Source organism: Populus euphratica, unplaced genomic scaffold (genome assembly GCF_000495115.2).
Source record: "Populus euphratica unplaced genomic scaffold, PopEup_1.0 scaffold748.1, whole genome shotgun sequence".
In the NCBI taxonomy this organism is placed as follows: Eukaryota; Viridiplantae; Streptophyta; class Magnoliopsida; order Malpighiales; family Salicaceae; genus Populus; species Populus euphratica.
The window spans coordinates 36,514-53,281 of record NW_011500616.1 but is presented as its reverse complement, the minus strand read 5'-3'; the positions used below and the strand labels follow the sequence as shown (position 1 = coordinate 53,281).

The following is a 16,768-nucleotide window of genomic DNA, read 5'->3' as shown; positions in this document are numbered from 1 at the left end:
ACTAGTTAAAAAGTTTTGTTTTATAATTCTCGACTCCATTTATTCCCTAGAGAGTTAAGATGAAGATAGAGCAGTCCATTTATTGAGAAACATTTGTATCCTTATGGGGCCTTTGATATTGAGAATCCAAATAATGTTTTTAATGGACATCGTTTGAAAGCTTACTTTGATAATTTTCCTAGTGCAAATGAATCCACTAGTTTAAATGATCCTATAGATAAAGGTTGATTATTTTTTTTTCTCACATTTTTTTTTGTGTTTTGTTTTTTTTTTTGTGACTCTTAGTTTGCTAGTCTCTCTCACCTCGATTAAATGGCAGATAATGGTACTCCATGACTCTTAAGTCGGTTCTTTCAGTTTCTCATAATAACTGATATCTGTGTATATATTTGTTCAATTCCTTGTTCCTCCTCTTCTCTTTGCATCTCTTTTCCATTTCTCATCTTAAAAAATGGACATCATTCTTGAAAAATTAAAAAAGTATTTTCCTGTTTTGCCTCAAAATACAATTACAAAAATTTACCGAGCTAGGTGTGCAAGATTGAGGTTATTAATGAACTATGGAATTCCTGAAGAGATTTACTAGCTAATTAAAGCAAAGGTCCGATTATTAGGTAATTCTTCTGAATTTTTTCATTTCACACATGTTTGGAACAGGTAAAAGCACTTTTGCAAAGAGATGTTGTGCAAAATAATTGAAAGTCTGCCATCGATGTGCCAGATGGACTTACAATGCATAATGTCATTCTTTAGGAATGATATCTGTAAATCGTGAAGATAAAATACTATTCATTAAGAATGGCCTAAGTAAGGGGTCTTTAAATAATCTTCTATTTACTCTTGAGACGCATTCTAATAGAGATGTGCATCGTGTAATTCATGATTTATGGCCACTATTCTATAAAGAACATGCTTGACATAGTCTTGGGAATTTGACTAAAAAAGACCCTGTTTGCTGGTTTTTAAGAAAATTGGATGGGAAGCCTATCCTCGACCCATAGAGGGCGTTTAAGCCGTTCTTGGACGTAAAACCAAGAGAAGATGTGAGTCACAATCACAACTTTGATTTGAGTTTTAGTTTGTAAAAACTTGTGTCGTTTGGTTTTATTAATAACATAATATTTGTGTTTTGTTATTTCTTATATTTGTTTAAGTGTGTTTCAAGTTTGTCAGTGTACGATGTTTCAGGTGATGTCTTCTATACTCTATCTTTCTACCTTAGAACATTAAGGACAATGTCTCATTTTGGTTGGGGGGGAGAGGGTAGTTGTTGATATTAAAAAAAAATTAACTAATTGTGTTTTCCATTTCATAAAGAATGTGCAAAATTGTTGTTATTAGGATGGTAGAGTATAAGAGCTCTTTTGTTAAAGTGACTCTTGAAACGCATCTTAATAACTATTCTTAACAAGGTCTATCATAATACTTCTTGAAATATTCAGGTTTACAAACTCTTATATTGTTATCAATTAATTTTGCTCATATGCTTATTTAACATGTATTCTTAAACCTAAATTTTCACACACACACTCTTTAATATATGATTGTGGGTTGCACATTGGATTATTACATTATTTATGTTCTTTTGTTAAAGGTAACAACTAAGAGAAAGAGATAGTATATAATTTTAAAAAAAAAAAAAGTAAAAAAAATAAAATGATGATAATAAAAATATAGATAAGGTTAGTTTCGTAGCCTCCCTAATCTAAGCAATTAGGCCTGAAAGGGTGTTTTAACACTTAATACCCTAGAGTCAACTGACTTGGGAGCTATTGGCCCAATGTTTGTTACATGGGTTGAAGAGAAAAGCTTAAGAAAATTAAACATTGCACTATCTACGTATCAGTATCGGCAACCTGAGTTACTAAGCTCGTAGGGGTGTCTCAACACCTAATGCCCTAAGACCAACTGGTCTGGGAGTCATTAGCCAAAAGCTCGTTACATGGGTTGAAGATGCATGGTATTTTAAGTTATATGAATATATATTAAAAAATAAGAAAAAAAGAAAAAAAATAATAATCCCAACCCAAGGAAGTTAACCTTAAACATTAGAACAAAAAATTTATTTTCTTCCAAAAAAAGCCCCATAACTATGTGTTGATATATTGAGCACAAAAGAAAGGTTTATTAATATCTTATTTAAGAGGTATTGAGCATATATATAAATTTAATGAGAGTTTGTTTATCTGGATAAATTAATGGAAGTTGAATGATGAATACCTTACTTTGTGGAATTTACAAATTATTTTTCTATTTTAACACTTTGATTACTAGGTACTAATAATAAGCTGGTTGGGGGGTGTGATTAGTACTTAAAAGTGCATTTTTATCAAGGTTTTATATCATCATTTTGCACTTGAAGTATCAATAACTCCTTAACTAAAACATGTCTTATAATAATATATCTAATAATATAAGATACCTTTAATTTATGGTAAATGTTGATTTTAAATGCAGGTCTATCATATAAACAAAAGGATTGATTGATAAGTTTAAGAACTAAAATTGAAAGGACAAAGAGATGGCCAAACTTAGAAAAGAGATGTCGGTGCAGTCCAAACCGGAACACTATTCGATGTTATCAATGACGTTTAGACAGACAAGAGAAGATAATGATTGTCACTAAGTCAAGAGTTGGCCACCCACTCATCAATTAGTTATCAAATCAATAGTTCCTAAATTGTGGCCTATAAAAGGAGGTATTTGCCATGCATTTATGCATCTTGGTTTCCAGATCAAGATCATGCTCTTGCTTTCTCTCTTTGTATTTTTTGTATTGCTTATGTTTTGCTTTAATTAATATCAAGTTTATGCCTTTCATTTTCTTTCCTTTACTTAGTTAACTTTTATCTTATTTATGTTCTTTTTTTTTTCTTTATTTCATTATGTTTAGCTAAGTTTATTATGTCACGGTGAAAAGGTTACACTAATAGTATACAAATAAGTATAATGTAAACTCAATATGGAATTTAATGTTTAATACTAACATGTTTTATATTTGTTATCTTGTTCACTCTTTAATACTTTGCTTGTTAAATAACTAATCTAGATTTATGTTATATAACACTTGGTATAATAAATGCTTGACACTTACATAGCTCATACTGTATGGTATAACCGATACCTGAACTATGAAAGGAACTTGATTTGTTGTTAATATAAATTATAATCATGAATGCCTGATGAGATTTACAAGTAATAGCATTAATCAAATAAGATGATTAATATAATCATGTTAACAATTTATAATCTCATTGGAACCTCCTTTGTGTGTGATTTCCAATTGAATAATAAAAGTTTATATTATACTTGTTTGACATACCATTAGTGGATCCTCTAACCTTGACATTTGTTGTTATAATTGTCTAATCCTTACATTGATCTTCCATCTCAAAGTTCTCATCAACTTCTTCTTCTTTATTATTATTACTATTGTTACTACTACTACTACTACTACTATTATTATTGTTATTATTATTGTTGTTGTTGTTATTATTGTTACTGTTGTTGTTACTGTTGTTACTATTGTTGTTATTTATAATTGTTGCTTATAATTTGTACAATTAACCTCCCTGTGGTTCGACCCCGGTCTTGCCAAGTTATTTATTACTTCGACACTTCTGCACTTAGGAAAAGACATCAATCTTTTGGTCATGTCAATAATCCTTCGGCCCATCCAGATTTCGATCTGGATTTGTGGATGAAGGTAGGATCGTATGGTGGACCTAATAAAAATCAGGTGTATGAGCTCTCTAACATTATAGCACAGAACTTGCAGGCAACTCGTGTGTCTCAAACATTGGGAGCTCTCAATCAATATCAAGGACCTAATCTAAGGAGTTCGTGGCTTCCTAGCAATACATGACTTATCTTACCGAAAAATATGAGCAACTATTGACGAATTATGAACAAAACATTGCTCATAAGACTTATTTCACTAAGTAATATGAGCAACTCTCAACAAATTATGACAACTTTGCCAAATGGTCATCAACATGGCATCACAAAGTGGTGATACATGTGCAACTCCTTTTTGACCGTATGGTCCTGAAAGCAACCAGCCTCCTCCTCCTCCAGCTCCACTATTATGATAATTTAATATTTTTTTGGAAATACATTAAATTTGTAATGAATATTATTTAATTTTTTTTTAATTTTTGATGTTTAATAAAAATTTATTTGTATAATTGGTGTTTTTACTATTAATTTATATAATTTTATATTATTTATTCTAAATAATTTTTTAAAAAACAAATTTAAAAATACTCACCAACGAATTTATAGATGGAATATATTCATCAACATTTCACATAGAGTTGAAAACTATCTACTGGAAATACCACAATCATCAACGTCTTCACAAACGGTTAGAGTCCGTCGTTATTTTATTGAGAATTGAAAAATATTTACTGGATATGCCACTATTATTGACGGAATACAACCATCAATATATTTTCAGCGAGAATTTTTTTTATGCACATTTGTTGTCTGTAAAACAATCGGCAATATTTTTTTTTACCAACAGAGTTTGCGACGAAATGTAGGATTGCCGATGAACACTTTCCATTAGTGATTTAGTTTGTAAAAAATTTACCAACGGAGTCAGAATCTCACACAAATGGAAAGTATTTGTCGGTAAAAATGTGAAATCTTGTAGTAAGCTAAATTCTTATTTTTTTATACAGGTATTTTTTATTTTAATGTAAAATATTTTTTGTTAACAACATGGTTATTTAAATAAAAACATAAAAAATCCAAATAATAATCATAAGAATTCAAATTGTTTAAATTCAATTGAAAAAAATGTGTTTTTTTAGTGAGAATCCCCTTTTTGTTATTCATCATTTCTTTTTTCTTTTTTCTTTTTTTTTTTATGTAAGCTTGTCTTTTCATCTAACGCATGGTTTTTCAAATCAAAACTTCACATGATCTATAAAGCAGAAGAAAAAAAAATGTTTTGATTGTTTTCATGTGATTGTATGAAAATTAAAAGTACAATTAATTTGAGAAAATTATATAAATAGATGAGTTAGGATCCTTGTAGTCACAAAACAACCCGAAACTGCATATCACTTGTGTGTCCACGCAAATTACAGGAGAGTAAAAAAAGCATTTAGATTGATATGATGATGATCCTTTACCCAGTAAGGTTTTTGGCAAGGTACAAGAACGATTTCTCAAAACTGTAATTGCTCTTCTTAGGTGAAATTTCATAGTATAGCAAGTTCTTCCTCTCGTGAAAAGTAGGTTTTTTTTTCCTTCACCCGTCTGTTCTTTACTTCCATCTTGTTTTTGTAGGCAACAAATGTTGGTTAAAACACATAAACCACCTTCAAGAACAATCAATCACAAACAACATCACGAAATAAAACATAAGATTATTTAACAATAACAAACAAAATATATTATAACTTATGCTCATATTTCTTCTTAAACTTTCCGATAAAATGCATTTTAACGCCGTAGTTTTCCTCACAATTTACAACCACCTAGCTAGAAGCTAAAAACCAAAACCCATGTTCTACGATTCATAAAGAGGCTTGATTTTTTTCTAACTCAATATTTGAACTAAATGAGGTGGAAGAAACCTAGATTGAGACTTTACAAGAAGAAGCTGGATTTGAAAGATAGGAATTGCGATTGATTGTTGAAGAAAACTCTAATTTCTTTGGGACATGACATTGAGTAGGATTTCTAGGTATCACGGCAAGCACTTGCAAACATTAAAGAGAATGCATGTTTTTTGTTAGAAAAATCATTGGCTAACGGATAGAGAAGGAATAGCTTCCTTTTTAGCAAATATGGAGGACGGAAAAAAAAAAAGATTTTGAAGAATCATTGATCTTTCCTTTTAGGAGGGGGGAAAAAGCATTTTAACAATTATTTAATATGGCCTTTCATTCGGCTCTCTCATTGAAGATGGTATCATCACCTAGAGAGTTGGTGACATTTATATCTTGTGGGCCACAAATCTTAAATGTATCTTGATAGAAATATTTAGGTTGCAGTTGTTTTCGTGCTTTTAAATTGTTTTGATATATTAATATTAAAATTAAATTTTTAATAATAAAAAAAATATTATTTTAATATATTTAAAATAAAAAATAAAAAAATAATTTGATCTCAAATTCGCTATTTAGAAATACTGTTTTTGAATGAACAAATATACAATTGTTCAGTAACCAAAGCTTGATTGATGATGGCACCAAACTATTTGGATTATAGCAGAATGACACTGATTGGCTGCCATCTGTTGGTTTCATCGACGATAACTCGGCGCCGTGGCTTTGATGGGATGGTGGTTGGTAGATAAAGAATTCAAATTAGTCTTGTATAATTTTATAATTATTCAACATTTTTTTATTTTTAATTGTGTTTACTATATAATTATATTTTTTATTTTGAAACTTTTTTTGAGTTATATAAAAATATAATTTAATGTATCAATTATTTTTAAAATATAATTTTTTTAATTTATTGTATAATTATTTTAAAAATGTATCATTCTTGTATTCTTACTTCCGTAGATTCATTAATATAAACACTAAAAGAGATGCTGTTTTTATCATTCACCATATAATAAAATACTATTCATTCTAATAGTATAATGCTTTGTTTTTTAAATTTATTTTTTATTTTAATTTTATTTTTTAATATTTAATTTATTAAAAATTAAACTTTATTATTTATTTTGATTTATTTTCTATAAAATTATTTTAGCCTAATGATCGGGTCGCATGTTGGTTAATTAACAAAGTACTAAAAGAGGTGGTGTTTTCACTATTTATTATGTAATACCCCACCCCACTAGTAATATATTATTTATTTTGGCTTACGAGGTTTTATGGATTTGTTCTTGGCAGTCATGCATCGCTCCAAAACACATCTTACTAGTCAAGGTGAACATACTCATATAAGACCCTCTCTTAGGTCCTTACAATCCACCCCTTTAAGGAGCTTGATTATCCTATTGACATCATTAGACAACCAATAAGCTGGGCTCTGATATCAAATATAACACCCCATCTCACTAATAAGATATTGTCCGTTTTGGCCCACAAGGCCTCAAAGATTTATTCTTGACAGCCACATATGGCTCCAAAACACGTCTTACTAGTTAAGGTGAGCATGCTTATATAAGACCCTTCCCCAGGTCCTCACTCGTCAATGTATAAAGCTCTATTTGTTTCAATAGTATAGAGTTTTGTTTTTATTTTTAATTTTATCATTTAATATTTGATTTATTATGGATCAGATTTCATGATTTGCATTAATTTACTTTTTATAGGTTATCTTATCCTCATAATCTGGGTCGTGGATTTGGCTAGTTAATTAACAAAACACTTGAAGAGACACACAAAGCACTTACATTTCAATAGTACAATACTTTGTGTTTTTAATTGATTTTTTTAAGTTTTAAATTCATCTTTCAACATCTGATTTGTAAGGAATTTGACTTCATGATTTGTTTTGATTTACTTTTCATGGGTTATCCTAATCTTATTGTCCAAGTTATGGATTTCACAAGTTAACCCTCTTTTTTTTTCAATTTTAATTTTATCTTTCAACATTTGATTTATTGAAAATTGACTTATTTGTCTTAATGGGCTTTCTATGGGGTTATCTAAGCCTTATGAATAAGGTCATGAGTTTAGTACATTAACTTGGTTGAATGATTTTTTTTTCTGTTTTTAATCGATTTTTTTCTAGTTTTATTTTTCAATATTTTATTGATTGAGAATTAGACTTTCTAATTTATTTTGATTTGTTTTACATGTAGTTATCTCAATTTTATGACCCCGGACCATGAGTTTGGTGGGTTAACTCATTATTTTTTTTAATTTATTTTTTAATTTTATCATTCAACGTTGGATTGATAGAAATATATGCTTTATAATTTATTTTGTTTTGTTTTTCATAGAATTATTTTAGGATCATAACTTAGGTTATGGATTCGGTAGATTAACTAAAGTTGATATTGTGTCATTTTTCAATATACTTTTTATAAAGTTATCTTAATTATATAACTCCTGTGTGTGGGTTTGATGGGCTGGCTCAATTTTTTTTCAATTTTTAGTTTATTTTTTTATAATTTTATCTTTTAATATTAAGTTAATTGAAAATTATTTTTTATTTAATTTTTATAAGGTTTTCTAAATTTCATGATTAGAATATCATCTTGAATTTTTTAATTAAATTTTGTTTTTACCGGTCATCTAAATGTTTTTTAGATTCTTTAAGTCAATCAGGTTATATCAAGTTAATATTTATATAGTTTAAAATTTTTTTATGCTAGAAAAAAATGTTAACAACTTCTAGATACTTTTTATATTAAAAAAGATTTAACCTAACTCGTAGTTTATTGCAGATAAATGATCTAATTATGGCTTGTTTAATGTCCTGCTTAAAAGAAAAGGAAAAGGGGATAGTTGCATTGAGCCATTTATAGCTTGATTTTTTTATTTATTTTTGGTTTTTATCTTTTTATTTTGTAAAATTACATTTTACATCCTCGGTCAAACTTAAATTTCAAACCATGTGAAACGAAGCTAATACCCTCATAAATAATACTTCACAAACTAAAGAAAATAACATAAGACTCACTCTCATATCTCTCTCTCTCTCTCCCGTATCATTCTTTCTTCATAAAAGTGAAAGAAAAACTCAAATAATAAACATTAATAAGCAAATGTTATTCAATTCAAAAAACAAAAAACCAGGAAATAACCTACTATCAATTATGCATTCAAAAAACAAAATCCAATAACAGAAATGCCTTTTCTATACAATTATTTACTCCTTCCTCGACCAAATCACGACAGCTATAGTATATTTCCTTTTCTCAGGATTTTCAAGCAAATGGGCATATCCAGTGGTTGAGATGTGAGTTTTTGTATCCAACCTAATGAGAGGGCCCCTCTAGCATAGATTTTTATCTCTTTTTTACATGTAATATTTAAAAAGACGATTTAAAGTTACAAGATGAAGAATCAACGGAGGAAATAATTGATGGGGTTTTCCAGGCTGGTGCAAGGGCACTTAGATATCATGGACTTAGATTTGGGTTTGAATCTGAAGAAACAAATCTATTAAAAACATTAGGATTTGATTTTGATTTTGATTTGGATTTGGATTTAGATATGAGGAGAAAAAATTTCAAAGATAGAGAACAAAAAATGGTTGAAGAGATGACCTTTCACAGTAGGAAATATGATGACCTTCTAGAGCAGTCATTTTACATGGCTGGCAGTATTAGTAATAATATCCATTGGTAAATATTTTCTTTATCAGGGTTTTTTAAATGATGAAAAAATTATAATAGTCAATGTATAAGAGCTTTTTAATCATTAAATTAAAAATAATGTTAAATATACAAATACTGTGATAATTGTATTGATTTTTTTTTTAATGCCAAAGCTAAAGAATATAACTTGTTATAAAATGAAGTAGTAAAATATAATTTTTTAAAATAAAAAGATAGAACAAAAAAAAAACCCATCAAGCTATAAGAATTTGAATGTAATTATCCCAAAAAAATAAAAATGTCAACTACTGGTATGGCCTGATTAGAATCCATTTGTTTACAATGTTGCGACTGTATTTTAATTAAATTATAAATTTAAATTGTTTGATAAAAACAAAAACAAAATTTATTGTTGATGATCCCACGTTATTTTTGCATACCAGGAACAAAAGCAAGGAATTTGTGATTTTCACGCACTAGTATTAGCATGAACAATGTAGTATGCTATACTATTTCAGTCAGACTAGTTCAACATGTATTGAACCAAATCCGAACCAGTAAAATAAAAAATAAAAAATAAAAAATAAAAAAATCTTTTTTATTTTTTAATTATGTTTTATTCATAAAACTAGTGTTTAACATTATTTAATGACACTATGTAAATTAGACAAAGATTGCTTGATAACGTAATATTTACAGAATTTGATCGCAATTTTAATTTTGTTCCTAATTATATTTTATTTAATGTTGTCGTGCATTTAAAAAATAAAAAAAAAACTATAATCCTTATCGGATATATTTCATACATGATGGAATTATAGATAATTTAATAGAACAATAAAAAATATTTTATATAAAATATTATTTATTTTATGATATAATAACAATAATTAATTCTATAATATTTAAATTAAAAATTATTTTATAACCTCAATTTCAAAAACATTATTAATCAAACATTTTAAATTATTTTTTATTCCATCTCAATTTTAACCACAATTTTAACCAAATATACATAAATATTAAATCAATCTTAATAAAAAAATATTTTTTATTAAATAATTTTCTTCTAATTACTACCACAGCAACTGCCACGGTACAAAACACACATTCCTTCCGTCGACTTATAAAGCAAATAATGTTTCATTATCCTTCTGTCGACATATAACACAAGACCGACGTACGAATGGACAAGATTGAGCACAGAACGGTGGCCACAAATGGCATAAATATGCACATAGCATCAACGGGAACAGGCCCTGTAATCTTGTTCCTGCACGGTTTCCCTGAACTATGGTATTCGTGGCGGCACCAACTCCTCTCTCTTTCCTCGGTCGGTTACCGTTGCATAGCTCCAGATCTTCGTGGCTACGGAGATACCGACGCTCCCAGATCAGTGAGTGAGTACACCGGGTTACACCTCGTGGGCGACTTGATTGGACTTCTTGACTCGCTGGGGATTGATATGGTTTTTTTGGTGGGCCATGACTGGGGGGCCATGATTGCTTGGTATTTTTGCACTTTTAGACCTGACAGAGTGAAGGCTTTGGTCAACACTAGCGTCCCGTTCTTGCCCAGGAATCCGCAAGGAAATCTTTTGCAGTGGTTTAGAGCTCTGTTTGGAGACAATTACTATTTCCTCAGGTTTCAGGTTCTTTTCTGTTCTTTTTTAATTGGAAAATATTGTGTTTCTATTATTAATGTTCATGAGACAGTCATTACAATATTGTTCATTCTCTATTTCGTCTCGGTGCTTTTAGTAGATTTCATCTAAGAAATATGATAGGAAAAGGAGAGGAGGGCGGTGGGAGTCATCTTATTTTGTTTCCATCCTGCATATTTTCCTTCGGCAGTCGTCTAACCACCCTTTTTGTATGATCTAGGAGTAGCGACCAGTTAGCAATCTGTTCAAGATCCAATATGTTTGGGGAAGAAAATTATATCTTGATCTTCTTTCTCATTTATGAACACTTAAATTTGTTTGCAGATTTATTGAGACATTAGGCTTTCAGAAACAGGGATCGAAACACGAGTTAAAGGATAATTTGCAGATGCTATATTGGAATCAGTACTCATCCAGAAAGAATTCTTAAAACTTACACTCGCACAATATTAGATCGGTGCTTTTGCTATCTTGTTTTCATTCACTTGCTCTTAAACCAAATGAAGAATTCCCTTCTGTAGTTTTTTTACGAGTAATTCTAATGGAAGCATACTTTCTATCAATGCAAAAGATAGAGATGTGTTAAGAGAATTATTGTTGATTATGTGTTTTTGTAACGTTCACACCCTTTAAATTATTGTTTGCCCGCTACTCGACTTAAAACAAATATAATTTCAAGACTAAAATAAAGACAGTTTGATAGCAATATAAGATACACTCTATTTCTTAAAATAATAACAAAAATAAAGATAATGAATTTTGTTAGATTTTATTAAAAACCAAGTGAAAGAAAATCTTGTTTTAAAATAACCAAATGACTTATATATTTATAGTGTTCAACAGCCAATAACTAATATTCAGTTATGTGTCCAAAGAAATTCAATGAATTCATCAAAGTGCGTGATTTCCAGACCCAAAAAAAAAAAAAAGAACTCTGGAACAGAACATACACTGTATAAACAAAAGCTTCTAAACAGGATGTCTGAATAATGACATAAACTAGGTGTCACAATATGCCTTATATAGGTCAATTAGATATTTTACAAAGACAAATCTCTAAATTCTTTCTTTACAATTAGGTCTTCAACATCTTAGAACTCTTCCTAGTTCGATCCTTAAGTCTTTTAGTATTATAATCTAACCCTTTGAGTTTAACATTCCCCGCATGGAATATGATATTAAAATGATGTCTTTTGAACTAAACCTTCAACTAAGTTAATGTAATATAAGCTTTAACCATTGACTTGTTAACGTTCAAATCGGAAAAGATACACCCATTTATCTAATTTGTTCTTTGAGAATTCACCAAATTTGAGCACTATATTGTTGGTCTTGTGCTTCTTCCTGGTTTTCTTGATTAATATATACAAAATTCATCCACATTTTTGTTTTTATTTGAAGCGGCACTACATTTTTATGCTTATATAGGTGAAGTTCATGTTTTACTATAATCTTAACCCAGTACCATGTTTATTATGGAACATTTGAACTTCATTAAGAAAATCAGATTCAGTGTGTGTGTGAACTTAAGATGGTTACATGTACCTTATAATTTATATTTAAACAATAACGTAACTTTCAATCATTCGTACATATTTCTAATATACATGATGATGATATAAAAATCAAAATAAAATATAGAAAATCACTTTAACATGAACAATAAATCATAGACATTATCAAGCTTTTGACATAATAAAAATATATTTCTTTGCATTCCAAGACTTGGCCTAGTGGAAGGAGCTTGTCTCCTTACACTGTACCTGGGTTTGAGCCCTGGCGTGCACGCCTGTCACCCCTGCGGTGCCTTACATGCCTACTGAGTTTGCAGGGTGTTCAGTGGGCTGTGGGGATTAGTCGTGGTGCGCGCAAGCTGTCCCAGACACCCCACATAAATAAAAAAAAAATAAAAATTATTTCTTTAAATTAACATATTTCTTTCTACTTCGTAACTGTGTATCTTACACCATGTATTGTTTTAAACTTTCGGTCCTTCTTAAAACACCATTGAAAATGTGCTGAATCAAACCTTCATGTTTTTCATCTATTTACTCATGCAATAAACACTATCTTTTTTTATTTATTGAATCATTCCCTAATTTGTAATTTCTTGGTTTAGTTGTCTAACAACATGCACTAGTACTTAATTTCTCATTTTATGTGATGGTTTTTGTTGTAAAATGTTTGTTTTTTTTATAAAAAAATTTGACCATCCATACACTATTTGCTTACACGATGTAGGAACCTGGCGAAGCTGAAGATGACTTTGCGCAAGTTGATACTAAAAGGCTGATGATTAAATTTTTTACGAATTTCGGTCCAAATCCACCACTTATGCCTAAAGGAATTGGAGTCAAGGCGTTCCCAGATCCTCCAAGTTTACCCTCTTGGCTGTCAGAAGAAGATATCAATTATTATGCTGAGAAATTTAACCTTACTGGTTTCACTGGAGGACTGAATTATTATCGAGCCACCGCCATGTATGCCTCATTCAACTTATTAATTAATTTTACCTGAAATATGGCTAGTGTGAGGACTTTGAACACCATTTCATTTCTTTTTTTCTTTGTTTCCTCTTGCAGTACCTGGGAGCTAATGGCGCCTTGGACAGGGTCACCAATCACAGTTCCAGCTAAGTTTATTGTTGGCGATCTGGACCTTCTCTACAATATTCCTGGTCTCAAGGACTTTATACACAATGGTGGCTTCAAAAAAGATGTACCCCTTTTGGAAGAGGTGGTTGTAATGGAAGGAGTAGCTCATTTTCTCCAACAAGAAAAGCCAGAGGAGGTCAGCAAACACATTTATGACTTCGTTAAGAAGTTCTGATTCCGTATCTATTTTGATGGAAATAAACAGTGTTGTCTGCTTCAGCTGACTTGCTTTTGTAAGGAATTGTGCTCTGCCGAATATGTTTCTTGTTCTAGTTTCCTTGTAATAAATGAATAAATAAAAAACAATGAGTCAAATTGGTTGAACCATTTATGGTCAATTATTTATGATATTAAAAACAAGAAACATCGTTAAAAAAATATTTGATAAACTAGTACACTTAAATAATTCATAGATATGGGTCATTTGCGAATTATTTTGAATTAAAAACTGATATTTTTTTTCTTTCTTTTCTTTCCTCCACTTCTCCTCTCTCACTACTGGTTGAGATCTTTCTCTTTACCACTAAAAACACTCCTAAGAGTCTCTAAAACACTCCTCTCTCTCTAAAACACACATCTTTCTCTCTCTCTAGCAAAACTTCCGGTATCCAAGATTTCTCTATCTACCAGCTGTGAGTGTAAGATTTTTCGACCAAACTAGCTACTAACAGTCACCCTCATGAATATTTTTTTTATTTAATTTGATGTAATTTATGTTCAATTAGTGTTAATTTGATTTTATTAAATGTTAGGGTTTGATTTAGAAATTAGATTAATTAGATGTAATTGAAGTTGTAAATTAGTTATTGAACATAAATTATGTGTTTGAAATATTAACGTTAATTGAGGTTAAATTATGGATTATATTAATTAGATATATTTTTAGTTGATAGTTTGATTATTTTGTTAATTAATCAATGTTTATTTTGTTATTGTTGAATGTGAATTAAAAAAGATTATGTAATTAGATAGTTAGTGTTAATTTAGGTTAAATTATGAATTATATCAAATTTTGTATAAATTAATAATACTAGCAATGAAATACTTGAATTCGTTTGATAAGTTTGTTATGGTACTGGAATTTAATGAATATAGATGTTCATCGATTAATTTTATGAATATAAGTGTTCGCCGATCAATTTATGTTTTGTTGATAATTGATGTATTTTATTTAATCCCAAAATATTAATAAAATATAATTGTATTTGGTTGTGTTGTTTGACAAAATATCTGATAATTTAAGAATATTATGCTTTAACGATGCTATAATTGTTAACACTGGCATTGATATCACTTATAATGGAGGAACTCTACATGGATATTACAGAATTGACCTCTAGTTAGACGAGATTGAGGGATTATTAGATATAATTACATATTATTATATGTTATGATAATTATGGATAGATGTATAGTTAGTTTATTTTTTAATAAAATGTTATGTTGTTTTAAATGTCAAAGTACATTTATTATTTGTGAATTAATATATTATGTGTTATTTATGTAAATTGTGTTTTAATGGTAGAAAACTGATTATTTGTGATTATACGAATTGCTATTTTTTTCCTTCACGGAGTTGACGGTAGAATAAACTACCCTTGGACATCTATATTTGATGAGTCAAAGAATCCATCAACAAAATGCGAGTTACAAAATGGTATCAACAACAATTAAGTAACATATTATACAATATAGTAAAATGGATCGGTGCCCATGTTACAATTTACCTAGATATAAAGCATTGTGGATTGAAGTAGTATAGACCAACCCTTGCCATAGAGAGTTGTAAAGGAAATGGGGCAAGGATAGGGTTATCTTTTCGTTGGGATGCATTTGGCATTGAAATGATGGTTGGGGAGAAAATAGTCAGCTCAAGTTTTGGTAGGGCTAAGGGGATGCAAACACCTAATGTTAGGGCTGCGGGTGGCTTGCCCTGGGCGTGAGCAAAACTCACACCCCACATAGGGATACATGGCGCTTGGGCTACCTTACTTATGCACAAGTCATACTTGCGTGCACAAATGGTGCTGGGGCTGGCTTGCCTTGGGCACTGACCAAACCCGTGCTCCACGTGGTGTTGGGTCTACCCAAGGCTCATAGGTCTAGCGTTAGAACCCAGTTCTCTTAGGTCCTGTGTCTGAACCCAGTACTTTTGGGTCCTGTAACAAGACCAAAGGCTCTTGGGCTCGGTGTCAGGATCTCCATCTAATAGGTCCTGCATCAGGATCTAGACCCAACCATTTTGGGAGCGACCACAAACCTAACCCCCTTGGGTCCAGACGTCGACCCACACCCCAACCCTCTTGAATGCGGACATGGGCGCAAGCCTCAAACCCCTTAGGTTTGAACACCGAAGGACCCACACCCTAACCTCAACCCTTTTGGGTCCAGATATGGACCCAACCTCTAATCCCCATTAAGTTCGGACACCGGCAGACCCAACCCCATTGGGTCTGGACGCGAAAGGACCTAAACCTTAAACCCCTTAGGTCCGACCACCGATGGTCCCAATCCACAACCTCTTTGAGTTTAGACTTGGACTTAAACCTCTTGGATCAGGACACGAACCCAACCCCTTTAGGTTCGGACATGGACCTATCCTGGAACCCGTATTAGATTCAGACGCGGAAGGACCCAAACCCCTTGGGTCTGGTCACTAAAGGACCTAAAACCCAACCTCATTGGGTCCGATCATTGAAGGGCCCAAACCCCAACATTGTTGGGTCTAGACATGGACTCATCCCCCAACCCTTCTTGGGTCCAGAAACAGACACATCCTCGAATCCCTCCTAGGTTCGAACGCGGAAGTGCCCATACCCCAAACTTCTTGGGTTCGACCACTAAAGGACCCAAACCCCTTAGGTCTAGACACGGACCCATCCCCCAACCTTCTTTGGATTCGGACATGATTAGTACTTAAAAGTGTATTTTTATCAAGGTTTTATATCAACATTTTACGCTTGAAATATCAATAACTTCTTAACTAAAGCATGTTTTATAATAACAAATCTGATACTATAAGATACCTTTAATTTATGGTAAATGTTCATCTTAAATATAGGCCTATCATATAAATCAAATGATTGATTGATGAGTTCAACTACTGAAATTGAGAAGACAAAGAGAGGGTGAAGCTTTGAAAAAAGATGTTGGTTCAGTCAAAATTAGAATACTATTCAGTCATTGGGTCATATCTGAAGTTGTAGA

The 16,768-nt window shown here is 31.0% G+C and overlaps 1 protein-coding gene across 1 annotated transcript; it reads left to right on the top strand.

The window, feature by feature from the left end:
- Positions 1-10,360: 10,360 nt before the first annotated feature.
- Positions 10,361-13,894, top strand: LOC105115698 (bifunctional epoxide hydrolase 2-like). The gene is made up of 3 exons (XM_011012659.1): positions 10,361-10,895; positions 13,149-13,387; positions 13,490-13,894. Exons 1-3 carry the CDS (start codon positions 10,431-10,433, stop codon positions 13,734-13,736), a joined length of 951 nt encoding a protein of 316 aa, XP_011010961.1. The 5' UTR covers positions 10,361-10,430; the 3' UTR covers positions 13,737-13,894.
- The last annotated feature ends 2,874 nt before the right edge of the window (positions 13,895-16,768 follow it).

Coding starts and splice junctions, on each gene's coding strand:
- LOC105115698 (XM_011012659.1), top strand. CDS start 10,431: ATGGACAAGATTGAGCACAGAACGGTGGCCACAAATGGCATAAATATG. Junction 10,896..13,148: donor ACTATTTCCTCAGGTTTCAG/GTTCTTTTCTGT, acceptor TACACGATGTAG/GAACCTGGCGAAGCTGAAGA. Junction 13,388..13,489: donor TATTATCGAGCCACCGCCAT/GTATGCCTCATT, acceptor TTCCTCTTGCAG/TACCTGGGAGCTAATGGCGC.